Source organism: Chrysemys picta, chromosome 1, assembly GCF_011386835.1.
Source record: "Chrysemys picta bellii isolate R12L10 chromosome 1, ASM1138683v2, whole genome shotgun sequence".
NCBI classification, from domain to species: domain Eukaryota; kingdom Metazoa; phylum Chordata; order Testudines; family Emydidae; genus Chrysemys; species Chrysemys picta.
The window spans coordinates 137,305,867-137,319,233 of record NC_088791.1 but is presented as its reverse complement, the minus strand read 5'-3'; the positions used below and the strand labels follow the sequence as shown (position 1 = coordinate 137,319,233).

Sequence of the window (13,367 nt, the reverse complement as noted above, 5' to 3'; positions counted from 1 at the left end):
ATACAGAGAAAAATCCTTGATTTGAAAGGTCATTTTCCCACAATTCCCCCAAAGATCATTATTCTTGGGTTGTTTGTTTTTTTCTTGCTATTGAGGATTCTGGGTAGCGTAGTCCAAAGGCATTTCCTGTATTATAAAGCTTAGACAGTCCTGTGAAGCCCTTGGTATAAGTCAGTATCATGAGCGGGATTCTGCTTTTGCTGAAGTCACCTGCAAAACTCATTTACTTCAATGGGCATTTTGCCTTTGTAAAAGACCATTCACACCTCACTGGAAAAACACAGCAAGATTTGGGAGGAGAATCGCTTGCAACGAAACCATAATTCCCATCCCAATTCTCTCCTCGACTTCAGAACCTCACCTCTTACAGCGGCGTAGGCTACAGAAGTCATAGAATCATAGAAAAGTAGGACTGGAAGGAACCTCGAACGGTCATCTAGTCCAGCACCCTGTGCTGAGGCAGGACCAAGTAAACCTAGATCATCCCTGACAGGTGTTTGTCTAACCCATTCTTTAAAAAATCCAATGATGGGAATACCACAATGCACAACCTCCCTTGGAAGCCTATTCCAGTGCTTAACTATCCTTGGTAGCAGATGACAGAACAAGGAGCAATGGTCTCAAGTTGCAGTGGGGGAGGTCCAGGTTGGATATTAGGAAACACTATTTCACTAGGAGGGTGGAGAAACACTGGAATGCGTTACCTAGGGAGGTGGTGGAGTCTCCTTCCTTGGAGGTTTTTAAGGCCCGGCTTGACAAAGCCCTGGCTGGGATGATTTAGCTGGGAATTGGTCCTGCTTTGAGCAGGGGGTTGGACTAGATGACCTCTTGAGGTCCCTTCCAACTCTGATATTCTATGATTCTATGATTCTTACAGTTAGGAAGTTTTTCTCCCTTGCTGCAGAAAGCCCATTACTTCTTTTCCTACCTTAAGTGGGCATGGAGAACAACTGATCACCTTTTTCTTTGTAACAGCCCTTAACATATTTGAAGACTGTGATCAGTTCCCCCCTCAGTCTTCTTATCCCTAGAATAAACATGCCCAAGTCTTTCAACCTTTTCTCACAGGTCAGGCTTTCTAAACCTTTTATCATTTTTGTTGCTCTCCTCTGGACTCTCTCCAGTTTGTCCATGTCTTTCCTAAAGTTTGGTGCCCAGAATTGAACACAGAACTCCAGCTGAGGCCTCACCAGTGCTGAGTAGAACAGGAAATTGTCCTGCCTCCTGTGTCTCACAGACTGTGATAAATGCAGGGGTGGGGGAGCTCCCTTTTGTAGACACCCAACCAGCCACTTAGCTATAAAGTCCCTGTTGGTGGCTGTTCTCTGCTTGCTTTACCTGTAAAGGGTTAACAAAGTCCCCCAGGTAAAGAAAAGGGCACCTGACCAAAAGAGTCAATGGGAAGGCTAGAACTTTTTAAAATTGGGAAAGAAACTTTCCCTTTGTGTCTGTGGTTGTTCTCCAGAGAGCGGAGACACACAGCAGCAATGCTGTAAGCAGCTTTAAGCCAGGTATGATCATAAATCATCAGATCATACCTAGAACTACTTATCTGGAACTCCAAATGTGCAAGTAGATGAGGAATGTTTAGAAAGACATGACTAGGGTTATTTCTGTTTATTTCTTATGGCTAATGGACTCCTCTGTGCTAACCCCAGATGCTTTTGTTTGCTTGTAACCTTTAAGCTTAACCCCCAAGAAAGCTATTTTGGATGCTTAATTTTTGGAATTGCTCTTTTAAAATCTAGTAACAGCCTAAATTCCAGATGTATTTTCTTTCTTTTTTGTTTTGAATAAAATTTACCTTTTTTAAGAACAGGCACAGCTGATGGGAGCTGGGCAGATGGGAAAGCGAGAGGCAGAACTGATTGGGGGGCTGAGCCAATGGGGTGTCTACAGAGCAGAACTGATGAGGACTTGGGGGACTGAATTGATGGGGGCTGGGCGGATGCACTTCAGTTTATTTTCCTCTATTTATCATTGTGCCATATATTTAGCTTAGAAACTTTTCATTTACATTTAAACACACTGGAGTTAGACTGGGTTGATACATTTCGATGTAGAGTGGTACACTTCTAATCAGACACTTAATGCAACATAAAGTGATCAGTAATTGATGTGCTTTCATTGGTTAACTTGGCTGAGTGTGGCACTATACTTTTCCAGGAAAAAAAGATGGTGTGAGCAAGTGTCAGTTAAATTTCAGGCAATGAGAAAAGGAAATTAGATGGCTGTTCATTTATTTTGCGTTTAACTTCTAATTTTAATGTCATCATTTCAACAGAATTAATATTAATAGTATACTGTTTTAATAGCATGACAGTGTATTTGTATAGCTATTTGTTTGCCATATTTTGTTGGAATATTTTCTACCAGCACTCTTAACCTTTTATTCTGTGATTAATAAATACAATCTGGCACACCACTCTTGGAAGGTTGCAACCCCTGTCTGGTGGCAGGCTCACTAAAAAGCAAACACCTGACGAGCCCTTTGGCCCTAGAGAGCACCCTTTTACTGCCAAGATTTGGACACAGCCTTATCCGGCCTGCCAGAAAATGTAAGTGAATACCACTGCTACAGGGAATTCGCAAATTAACGCCATACATCACCATGTGTATTACTATCAATAGGTGCTGGAATTAAAATGGTTTAGTTTGTTTTAATTTTCATTCAGCTTTACAGTTGGTATACCACATTTCAAAACCGGGACTGAAATAACGACAGTAATTTAAAAATAGAGTGTTTGGCTTTGAGTGGTGGTAAAACAGCAAAGGGAAGGAATTGAATATGCAGAGAAGGACCCCCAAACTATAACACCCCTGGGCCCCCATCAAACTTAATTCGGTCTTGGGAACAGCTAAGCACAGGGGATTGTTAGCAAATCTCACAATTCTGGTTTTCCTTACAAACTCCGATGTATGTACAATACACCATACCAGTGATCAATACAGGCTTAGGAGAAGTTTGGTTCAGGAGCAAAGAAGATACCCACCTTAAACAGACTATAGACATCAGCCTCGCTTTGATACCAGGGAGCTACCATCAAGGAGCGTCTGTTCCGGGGAGTGGTGGGGAAGGGAAGGACAGGGGGCAGACAAGGATATGGCTCAAAGTCTTCCAAGCGATAAACAAATCCTCGGCCGCCAATCATATAATCCTCTTCAGATCCCAGATTGTACACCTGAAATGGGAAAACAGAGGTTACTGTACTGAACTGGTTAGAGAGAGAGAGAGAGAGTGTGTGAGAACCATAGCCCTCTACCGGCAAGGAGCAGGGCAGCTGAACTTTTGCATCATAGACCCCAGACTGCTAAAAGCTCATGGCAATTCTCCTTTCCCTCAAGACCTTTTGGAGCAGAGGGATCTAAATTCTATCCCTACTATCAGCATGAAGTTTTGAGGAGCCACAGTCTGCAGCATAGAGCCAAAGAAAGTCCTAGGTAGCACAGTTTTGTTACTCTATAATAATACTTTGCCCATCTCCAAAGCTTTTCACACAAGGGTCTCACAGAAGCACATGAGCATCAGTGAATTAAGTCTCACAACCTGCATGCCAGATGAAAGGGAAACTGAGGCACAGAGAGGTGCAGTGACCCAAGGGCCAAGGTCACCCAGCAAGTCAGTGGCAGAACTTGGACTAGAACCAAGAGTCCTGGCGCCTAGCCCCCTGATTGAACCATTAGCCCAGACCCCCTCATGGCAGAGAAATGTGGCATAGGTGAAATAGCAGGAGGTACCAGGAGGGCGAGCAGAGGGCCAGCAGCGAACCCATTGCCAAACCACACCTTCCCTGGAGGGAGTTCCCACTGCCCCTGTGAAGCTGCCCCTTCCATCTCTCTGCCCGCCACCCCCACAGCCTTCATTCCAAGGGTGGCCCCTGGATCAGCCATTGTAGGAACAAGGAGGAATCAGCCACCTGTCTGGCAAGGGGACAGAGTGAGGTAAAGGTCTGCTGGCCACCAGTGCATAATCAGGGCTGGCTCTACCATTTTTGCAGCCCTAAGCAAAAAAAAAAAAAGCCTTCTGGACTGTGCCGCCCGAAGAATGGACGGAATGCCACCCCTTAACATGTGCCACCCCAGGCACGTGCTTCCTCCGCTGGTGCCTGGAGCCAACCCTGTGCATAATGTAAGGGGTCAGAGAAGCTGGTGGTGGCTGGGTGCCCCACCTCGTGTGACAGCCCTGTTCCAGTATATCAGAGTGCTCCTCTCGCCTGGTACCTCCTGCGGGGTTAGTCTGACCAGGGTGTGGCTGGGACAGAGCAGGTTTACTCACACTCTCTGGTGTCATGACTCTATCATCCTTCAGGAGGACGCTCTTGTCCAGGGCACGGACAGAGCACAGGGAGCCAGGGTCGGCCTTCAGGTGCAGATTGACCTTTGACCCTGGGAGGTCCTCCTCCTCTGAGAAGTCCAGTGTCACCTATGGTAGGAGACAGGATGGGCTTATCAAATGGAAGAAAGGCACAAGATAATGAGGGTGTATGAGCCACAAGCGACAGAGAGGGAGAGAGAGACTGGGAGAGGGAGGGAGGAAGAGTGGGAGAGAGAGCCTGCTGAAAACACAGACAGAAGGGCACAGGGATTGTCGAATGTATGTCATCCCAGCCGGATCGCACCTCTGCCACACATCCCATTTCCCCCACCTCCTGAGTGACCCTCACCTTGTGTTTGAAGCACTTGCTGACTATGAACACATCCACGTCGGCTGCCACCTCTCCATCAGTGAATATGGCATAAACCAAAAGTGTGGCAGAGGGTGCAAGTTCAGAGCTGATGGGCAGAGTCAATGAGAAGGAGCCCTTCAGTGCTGTATGAGGGAGTGGGAAGTGAAGGAAATGCTTATTTAGATCCATGTGAAACAGAAAAAACCTGTGGAACTTACTGTTGCTGGATGTTATTGAGGCAGAGGATTTCATAGTTCCTGCATGTGGTGTGACACTGGCAGACCAGTGCCAAATCATGCCAAGGTCACGGGTCTCACTGAACACTGACAAATGCACAGTTGGAAACTAGTCTGGCTTACCTGTGGGTTCATATCATTAAAATAGTTACTAGTGTTATAAGAATGGGTTTTGTGTTTAGATTTTATGGAATGCTTGTAGGATGCTGCATGTATTAGTCCTACTTATAATATCTGTATTCCATGGTATAAAGTTATATTGAGTGTTTGCATTGTAAACCTCTCTAACTGTGTAACTCACTGTGATGGGGCATCTGCCCCACACTGGCAGAAAGGGGGTTAAAAGCAGCCCTAGGGATCATAGAAGGGTTATAAGAGCAGCCAATCAGGGGCGGGCTGGCCTGTATAAGAAGGGCTGTAGAACAGAGCAGGGTCAGTCACTCCCTGGAGCTTGAAAAGGGAAGAGGACTGGCTGCCTTTTAGGCGGAGGGCAGCAAGTACCCTGGGCAAAGCAGTGCTGTAGGCAGAGACCCAGGAAGCTAAAGGCAGCTCCTGGCAGGCTGCACAGATCTGCAGGCTGAGGCCCTGACACAAGAGCAAGGAGGGTGCTGGGGCCACTGAAGGAAGTGGCTGGATAGTGGACTGCAGGTCCCCCGGAAGGGGGAACATGGAGTATGACACAGCTGGAGGGCAGTGTCATAAAGAGGACGCCGTGGTCCTGGGAGTGACATGGGTCCAAGAACAGAGGTGACAGTGGGCGAGACACCACCAGAAGAGGGTGCAGCAGTAATTCCCCAGCCAGCCAGCAGGAGGCGCTGCAGTGGTGAGTCGCAATCTGTCACACTCACCAAACAGGAAAAGCAGCACTAATTAAGGTAAACTGCTCGTCCTGCACACAGGATGGCCCATTGAAGGCAAATGAGGGATGGTGTAGAGCCAAAGGACAGAGACCTTGTTGATTCCATTCCTTACTCCCTCCAAGAAGAGGAAACCTGCGCATGAACTCATCCCATCAGCTTGGATTCTGGGGGGACGGGGATAAAAATCCCTGACAAGGAGAAACCCGTCCTTTTATGCTCTCTGGATTGAGAGAAGCAAAGATTCCTAAACATAAGCAAGAGATCCCCATGCTGCTTGGCATGGGTCAGCCCTAGCGGACATCTAGAGCTGTTTATTATAGAAGATTATATTACCTTTTTAAATTTAAGATTGTAACTCATTTGTGTGTGTATGTTTCCAGTTTTAACCTAGTAAATCACTCATTTCTTTTCTTAGTTAATACATTTTTAGTTCATTTATGACAGGATTAGCTATAGACATTGTCTTTGGTTTGAGATCTGAGTACAACTGACGTGGGGTAAGTGACTGGTCCTTTGGGACTAGGAATAATCTGAATATTGGTGTGATTTTTGGTGTAAAGTGACCATCTATCAGATAGTCCAGCTTGCCTGGGTGGCAAGATAGACTAAGGGGACTGTCTGCGACTCCATGGTAAGACTATTACAGGGCTTTGGGAGTTCACCCCTGGTGAAATCTAAACACAGAACATACTACCAGTTTGGTGTGTTTGCCCTGCTTTTTGGCAGTCTGCCCTGCGGCTGGCACTCAAGGTTGTGAGTCACACTAGACAGTGTGACATGTGGATAAGAACAGAGACATTCACTATGATAAAATTGACCCCCCCCCAGGATATACTGACCCCTCATTGTCTCAGGGTCAGTAAACCTTCCTCCCTCCTGGAGGGAAGACTACTGAACAGGTGTGGTGTGTGAGTTTTATGCCTACCTATGAATCATCTGCCATGGGCCAGTCAAGGAATCATACAAATGTAGGATGGGAAGGGACATCAAGAAGTCATTTAGTCCATCCCCCTGCACCAAGGCAGGACCAAGTATACTAGACCATCCCTGACAGGTGTTTGTCCAACCTGTTCTTAAAAACCTCCAATAATGGGAAGGATACTAGACTAGACAGACCAAGGCAGGAGGTGGGACACTGGACTAGATCGCCCATAGCCTGGCATGGCAGGAGCCTGCCTACCATACTAAGATATCCCAATAGCCTGATCCATTGTGATGATTTCCATGGAGTTTATTTCAGGTGCATCCCACTTACTCTCATCCTGACCAACTGGCACCTGAGTCTGTCCACTGAGAACAATCCTGCCTCTTGAGACAACCTGCAGAGGAGATAGAACAGCCTGTCAGGGGACCGGGGTTCTGAGGAGAGAAAATGCAGAGCAGGGAGAGTCTGGCAGAGACATTCACAGGTGCTTTATCTTTAAACTCTGAATGGACAAGGGCCCAGCTGCCTTGGAGACTTCCTCTGAACGGGACCCGTGGGAAATCCAAGGCCAGGCTGCCAAGGCACTCCCCTGGCAGCCATGCCACGGAGTCAGGCCAGACTGGCAACAGGGGAAAATAGCCTGTCCCCCAAGGCTCAAGACATTCCTAGCTGGATGAGCTAGTTGGGGTGGCTGTCAAATGCTGTGGGGCTGGGAGGCTGTCGAGGGAGATTTCAGAGACATGCATTCCAGGTACCAAAACATCTACAAAGAGATGCATAAAATGGAACCCACAAATTGGCCTATAGACCCATAATAGTTACCCCTGTTTCACGGGTCTGTAGGTGCCAGTGTTGTATAAATATCATGTGATCCAACTGCCCTGGGTGCTCACCAAATAATAGAAATCCACGTGATCTGCCCCAGGGCCCAGCTCATTCCGGTCCAGGATATAATCCACCCGCACTTCCTGTTCCTGGTCACAGGGTAGCTCCTCCTCCACCTGCTGGATCTCTAGGAAGCTGTTGCTCTCAGAGTAGAAGGGTTTCAGCCAGTTGTAAGCCTCCTGTTGTGCTACTAAAATGGTGTGGAGATCCCTCTCGGTTATGTTCACAATGGAGTATCTGCCCTTCAGAGCAAAAGTGCATGGCAGGCAGTCAGAATTAACCAATGGAGGAGCCTACAAATGGGGTACCTGCTGGAAACACTCAGTGCGATCACCAGAGTTATATGTCCAGGGCCCCATGTAATCCACAGAGGCAGAAATTACAGCAGAATCTACCCCCAGCTGCAGACCTGAACTCCAGAATATGAGTTTTCTTTTTCTTTTCAACTTTGTTTTGGACACTTGTGATTTCAGATAAAACTTTAAAAATGTGAACTACATGCAGTCAGTAATGCCTGCCTGAGTCTGCAGACAGCCAGAGAGGTGTGAACTGGCCATTCATTGCAATATTGTGTTAACTCGGAAACCTACAGATAACAGTTACATGGCAACATTGTTAACTATTTCACTGCAAAAATATCCAGCTAATGTACTTTTCCCAGAATCCCAGCCTACCTTCTCCACCTTGCCAGGTGCCAAAAGTCCCAGTTATCCCCTGCTCAACTGCCCAAAACTCCATCTTTCTCTAACATCTATAATCCAATTATGTGTCCTCAGTACCATAATCTGCAGCAGATTAAAAAATGAAAGCTATGAGATGGAGTAAAATAAATTGAATTTAATATGAAAACAATGTTACCCTTTTGACCCAAGCAGCTAGCCAAAAATTTGGAGTCGTGTAGTGTATTCCAGTTGGGAGCAGAAACTGGAGTCAGGGTTTCTTTGATGCAATGTTTTGTGTTTACAAGGAATGTACAAAGTCCAGTTTCCCTGAACACAGGAGGAACCAAACCACAGGAGATACTTTCCTTGCTCGCAGCCCCAAACCTTTTAGCCAGCATCCAACCCAACAGCTTTCTCTAGACTTCTCCCAGGGCTGCCACACCATGAGTGGTCCAGCCTACGTCTGTAGCCTCCTTCTCTGCCTGTTTCTATCAGTTTCTTGGCTCTTATTCCTGCTTCTTTCTCCCACACACACGTCTCCCCAAAACCATACAGTGGATCAGTATATTTGATTTGGGAGAAATGAAGTAACAGCTGCCCAAATTGAGCTTGAGCTCTCCTGAATTTTGAGGGTGTTCAAATCTGGAAGGCAGGTGCTAGATTCCCTTTCTGAATATTAGCTAAATCTGGAAAGGAAAAGTCAATTTCTGCTTCCATGGCTCAGAAGTGGAAATCCTCCTACGTGCCTGGTACTGCATCTAAAGCTGCCCAGGTCCTCTAGTAGGGCTTCCCCTCCCTTACTTTTCATTTTAAATTCTAGTGGGATCCACGTACCTCCCTTGCTAGGCTTCAGATAGAGAAGTGTGCTGCCCATTTAGTCCACCCAATTCTTTCTTTGGGGGCTACAAGGTGAGGTCACACCAGTATCCCTAATCCAGTCTGGGGATGTCTTCTCAAGGGGATATCTGAGCCAAAGGCTTCGACTCCTTGGGCATATTTGCTCCCCCATTCACAGTGCCACCCTGTTCTAGCAGTGAGCTCTCCATTCACAGCAAGCTGCAGCATGAGGTCTCAGCTACCTCACTCACTCCCCCTCCCGTTCCTGTTGATCGCTACCAAGGGAATGCTGGGAAATGTAGTTCTTTACCTGCTCCAGGGCTGGCTCTATAGGCAGGGAGCTAACCAAGGAACTACAGCTCCCAGGGCCCCCTGTTGGTTCTCAGCTCCCATGCTGCATCCCCCCTGCCACCCCTGCAAATGTGCCACCCCAAGCACCTGTTTGCTTTGCTGGTGCCTAGAACCAGCCCTGCCCCTAGCTCTGACCCTGCTCTGTCCACCTGTGTGACTCACCCTCAGAGAAACTAGAGTATTGTTCCATTTTGCAGTGTCTAGTGAGAAGTGGACTTCGCCCTTCTCATCTGTGACGTATGGCAGGTCCATCTCCACATCATTGACATCCACAGTCAGGTAGACAGTGCGGTTTTTGATGGGAACATCATTGATGGTAAAGCGCATCTGCAGAGAAGAAAGGGAAATAAACACCTCCTGTTCCAATAATCGCTGTGCTGGGGGGGTTGGGAGACATGATACCCTCTACATGCTGGAAATCAGGTGAGTTCTGGCAGGATATAGGGGTCCTAATATCCACTGCTGAAACAACATCAGCAGCTCTGCTAGAGTAACAATATGCAAGAATTTAGGACAAGAAGGAAAGGGAGAGACTACTGAAGGGATTTTAAGGACAAGAAAGATAATTATCTTGGCTACTGAGTTTAACACGTCTTTTCCTTTGCATAATAGTATAGGGTTAGTCCTTAAAGATTAGAAATGGTTCGGACTTCAATTTTAAATGTCATCTGAAACTCCAGCAGCACAATTCTTCCTAGCCCACATTGGAGCATTAGGTCACTACTGACCCAGAGGGGAATGCATCCCCTATTGAGCCACCCACACTGCTCGCTGCAGTACCATGCTCTCTAGCACCACACTAGGGCATTGGGGTCAGAAGTGATAGCTGTCAAATCACTACACAGTAGCCTATGCTAGGCCTGAAGTGAATGTGCAGAGACCTTTCCAAAGGTAACACCATCCCCTGCATGTATGTCCTTACAGAGACAGATTTTTAAGAGCAGAAGAGTACATCACCGTAGGAGAACATTGAGAAATGCACCTACAAGCCCTCCAGACACCACAGAATCCATCTTCCAAACAGTTAACTCCCCATACTTGGTGACTAGGCTGGGAGAGAGGAGGGAATGGCGGGAGGGTGTCAGAATTTCTCATAAAGGTGAACACAGAGGAGCCAATCCTCAGCTGGCATAAATCAGCATAGCGCCATTGACGTCAATGGAACTACACCAATTTACACCAGCTGAGTATTTTCCACATAGTTTATTCCCAGCAATATTATTCTCTCCTCTCCCCCATGCCTGCCTCCCAAGTATGAAGAGGGGTCACTGCCTTGGTAAGGGAAGGGGGGGGGAATGTGCGTTACCTTTCCCGTGTATGGAAATCCAAGTTTGTAAAAGGGGTTGAGATTGACAAAGTTCACCGCCACTACCTTGGTAGCGATAGCAACTGTGACTGTTCCCATGTTCGTGGCTCCTGGGCAGAGAGAGGAGATATCTGTTAAATGCTGACTCATTTGTTAAGCACTCAACACTAGAGGAGACAAAAAATAAGGCAAGTGTCCTCCCCATGAAGCTTACAGTCTAAATGTCAGCTACATAACAAGCCTGAGCCACATCCATATGGACATTGAGACTTGAACCCACAACTTTCAGCACCAGCCACTATTACTAGAGCCAAAGGAGCAACTCTGTTACTTGCGGGTAGGTGGGAGGCTGCTCTGGTCACTGCAGCCAGCCACTATGGGGAGACTTTGTCACACCAACTAAGGCAGTTGATTACTGGCTGATAAGATGCACTGGGAGAGCCAAGGGACTGTGTTACTCTAGTAAAACATGTCAAGCTCTGTTTACTCTCCCATGTCTTCCCTCCCATGTGCAGTTGGCCTGCAAAGTACTTATGACTGGTGAAGATTAGTGTTTGCAGACCATGCAGAAGAAGCAAGTCTTCAGGAGGGACCTGACTGAGGAGAGGGTTGGGAGGCAACCGGACTGGGATTGGCACGTTATTCCAAGCACAGGGGAGAGCGCAGAGAAAGGCATGGCAGAGGGGGGACGCGGAGGGCTAAGACAGAACAAAGAAGGACACAATAGGAGATGATGTCAGAGATGTAGGATGGGGTGGAGCGGTGTCAAGCCCTGAAGGCAGGGGAGAAAAGCTAGAGCTCGATACAGTGAGCAAGGGGCAGCTGGTGGGGGTTTGGCACATGGCATGCTATGGTCTGACTGATGGATGAGGAGGCATTTGGGGAAGATTAGAAGAAAGCAGTGTTGGTATTGGGGATGCCAGAGAGACAGGAATATGTGAACAAGACTACCTAGTCCTTAGCGTAGGAACTTATCATAGAGACTGTGGTGAGGGACTAACTGTGGGGGAAAGACTCTTATGACTGACCGGGGACATGAGGATAAGATGCTGCTTAGCCTACGGCTAGCTATGGTTCTGTGACTGATTGAGAGTCATGTTTTGTGGAGTTGGAGCTTACTTTAGTGATTGGGCTGGTGACTGTTGTTGGACCCTCTTTGGGGAAGTAAGAAATCTAGTGAGCAGGGACACTAGAAAGAGGAATTCTAATCACTGGTGTGGCAGAAAACTAGTGACCCCAATAGACACCATAACTAAGACACAATGGAATTCAGTCCCCCTGAAGATACCAGAAACTGGAAGTGGCTGAGGCTTGGCTCAAAGATCCGAGGTTAAAAAACAACCTGTACTGGAAATGGAGAAGTGTGGAGGCAACCAAGCACAAATGCAGTTAGTTAGGGGGTTCACGGAAAAAGAGTAGCACAGGCCGATGGCTGTGTCTCCCCTCTCCTCTTCCCCTCCTGCCACCCCCCCTCTCCCGCACCTGTTCCTTCTTCTTCCAGTTCTGCTACAATGAAAAAACTGTTCCCGTAGCCAGTGCTGTTTATTTCTAGCTCATCCATATCTACTGTAAAAATGGCACAACCTTTCTTGTTCGTCTGGGGACATAGAGATGGATGGAGAGAAAGAAAGACACGTTAGTGAGGCTGTGGTTTATAGATGTTGGATAGTCTTAAAAATCCTCCCCTCTGTCCCATGACTGCTTAGAAGTTCAAAACCATGTACATCTTATCAAAACCATGGTGGACTCCTCACTTATGGAGAGGAGAAATGACATTGATTAGACAGGCACCAATGAATGATATATCCATGGCTGCAGACAAAAGGTAAGTTTATTAGAGAAATCACACACATTCCTAGAGAGAACTGGGACCAGACCCCATGCCCTTAGCTGTAAGAACACAGGCTTTGACAACTTGAGCTAGGCCGAGCTCAGCCAGTATTGGTAGAGGGTCTTTCCTATTCTCTGCCTGTGGCACATAATAGTTTAGTCTCTTAAGGCCAAAATACTTTGGTTCCAGTACAGTTGTTGAGCTTAGTGTGTGTGTGCTGGGTGGTGCTGGTGGCCTTTGATATACAGGACATCAGACTAAATGATCAGGTGATCCCATCTGGCCTTGGAAATCTCTGACCCTCTCTGAGGGTATGTTTAGCCCCTCCAATGCAGGAAAGAGGGCAAAGAAGTGTTGTTATTGTGGTCTGTGTCTAACACACATGGTTTCGCTCCTGTTAACCCTGCAGAGCCCAAACAGCAGAGAGCTGGAATCCAACCTGCCTTGTGCCTCATTGGCAGAATTGTGACGGTGTTCCAGCTGTAGAGCCTTTACTGCTGGTTGGGTTGTTAGCACTGCAAAGACCCAGCTGGACTTTCAGGTCTCAGCTTTGCGTGCTGACATTTAGAAAATCCTGGTTTGACTTGTAGACTGAGTGAGGAGGATCTGGAGTCATTGGGAGAAGAAGAATATGGAACAAATTGCATATTTAGGTGCATTGTGTATAGGAATTAGCTATGACGCATCCAGTGCTGGCCCCTGTCAGAACCAGGATACCAGACAGCTGAGATGGATCAATAATCTGTTTGATTATGGGAGGAAACAGACCGCTGGAATAGATGGAACAATTGGTGGTCTGATCTGGTT

General features: G+C 47.1%; 1 protein-coding gene across 1 annotated transcript in view; it reads right to left on the bottom strand.

Annotated features, from left to right (window-relative positions):
- Positions 1 to 13,367, bottom strand: part of LOC101934589 (alpha-2-macroglobulin-like protein 1) — a 50,620-nt gene that overhangs the window by 24,844 nt on the left and 12,409 nt on the right. The window contains 8 exon segments of the mRNA XM_024113638.3: positions 2,994 to 3,182; positions 4,277 to 4,423; positions 4,665 to 4,810; positions 7,019 to 7,082; positions 7,582 to 7,815; positions 9,586 to 9,750; positions 10,730 to 10,839; positions 12,212 to 12,326. Coding sequence (XP_023969406.2) covers positions 2,994 to 3,182; positions 4,277 to 4,423; positions 4,665 to 4,810; positions 7,019 to 7,082; positions 7,582 to 7,815; positions 9,586 to 9,750; positions 10,730 to 10,839; positions 12,212 to 12,326 — 1,170 coding nt within the window.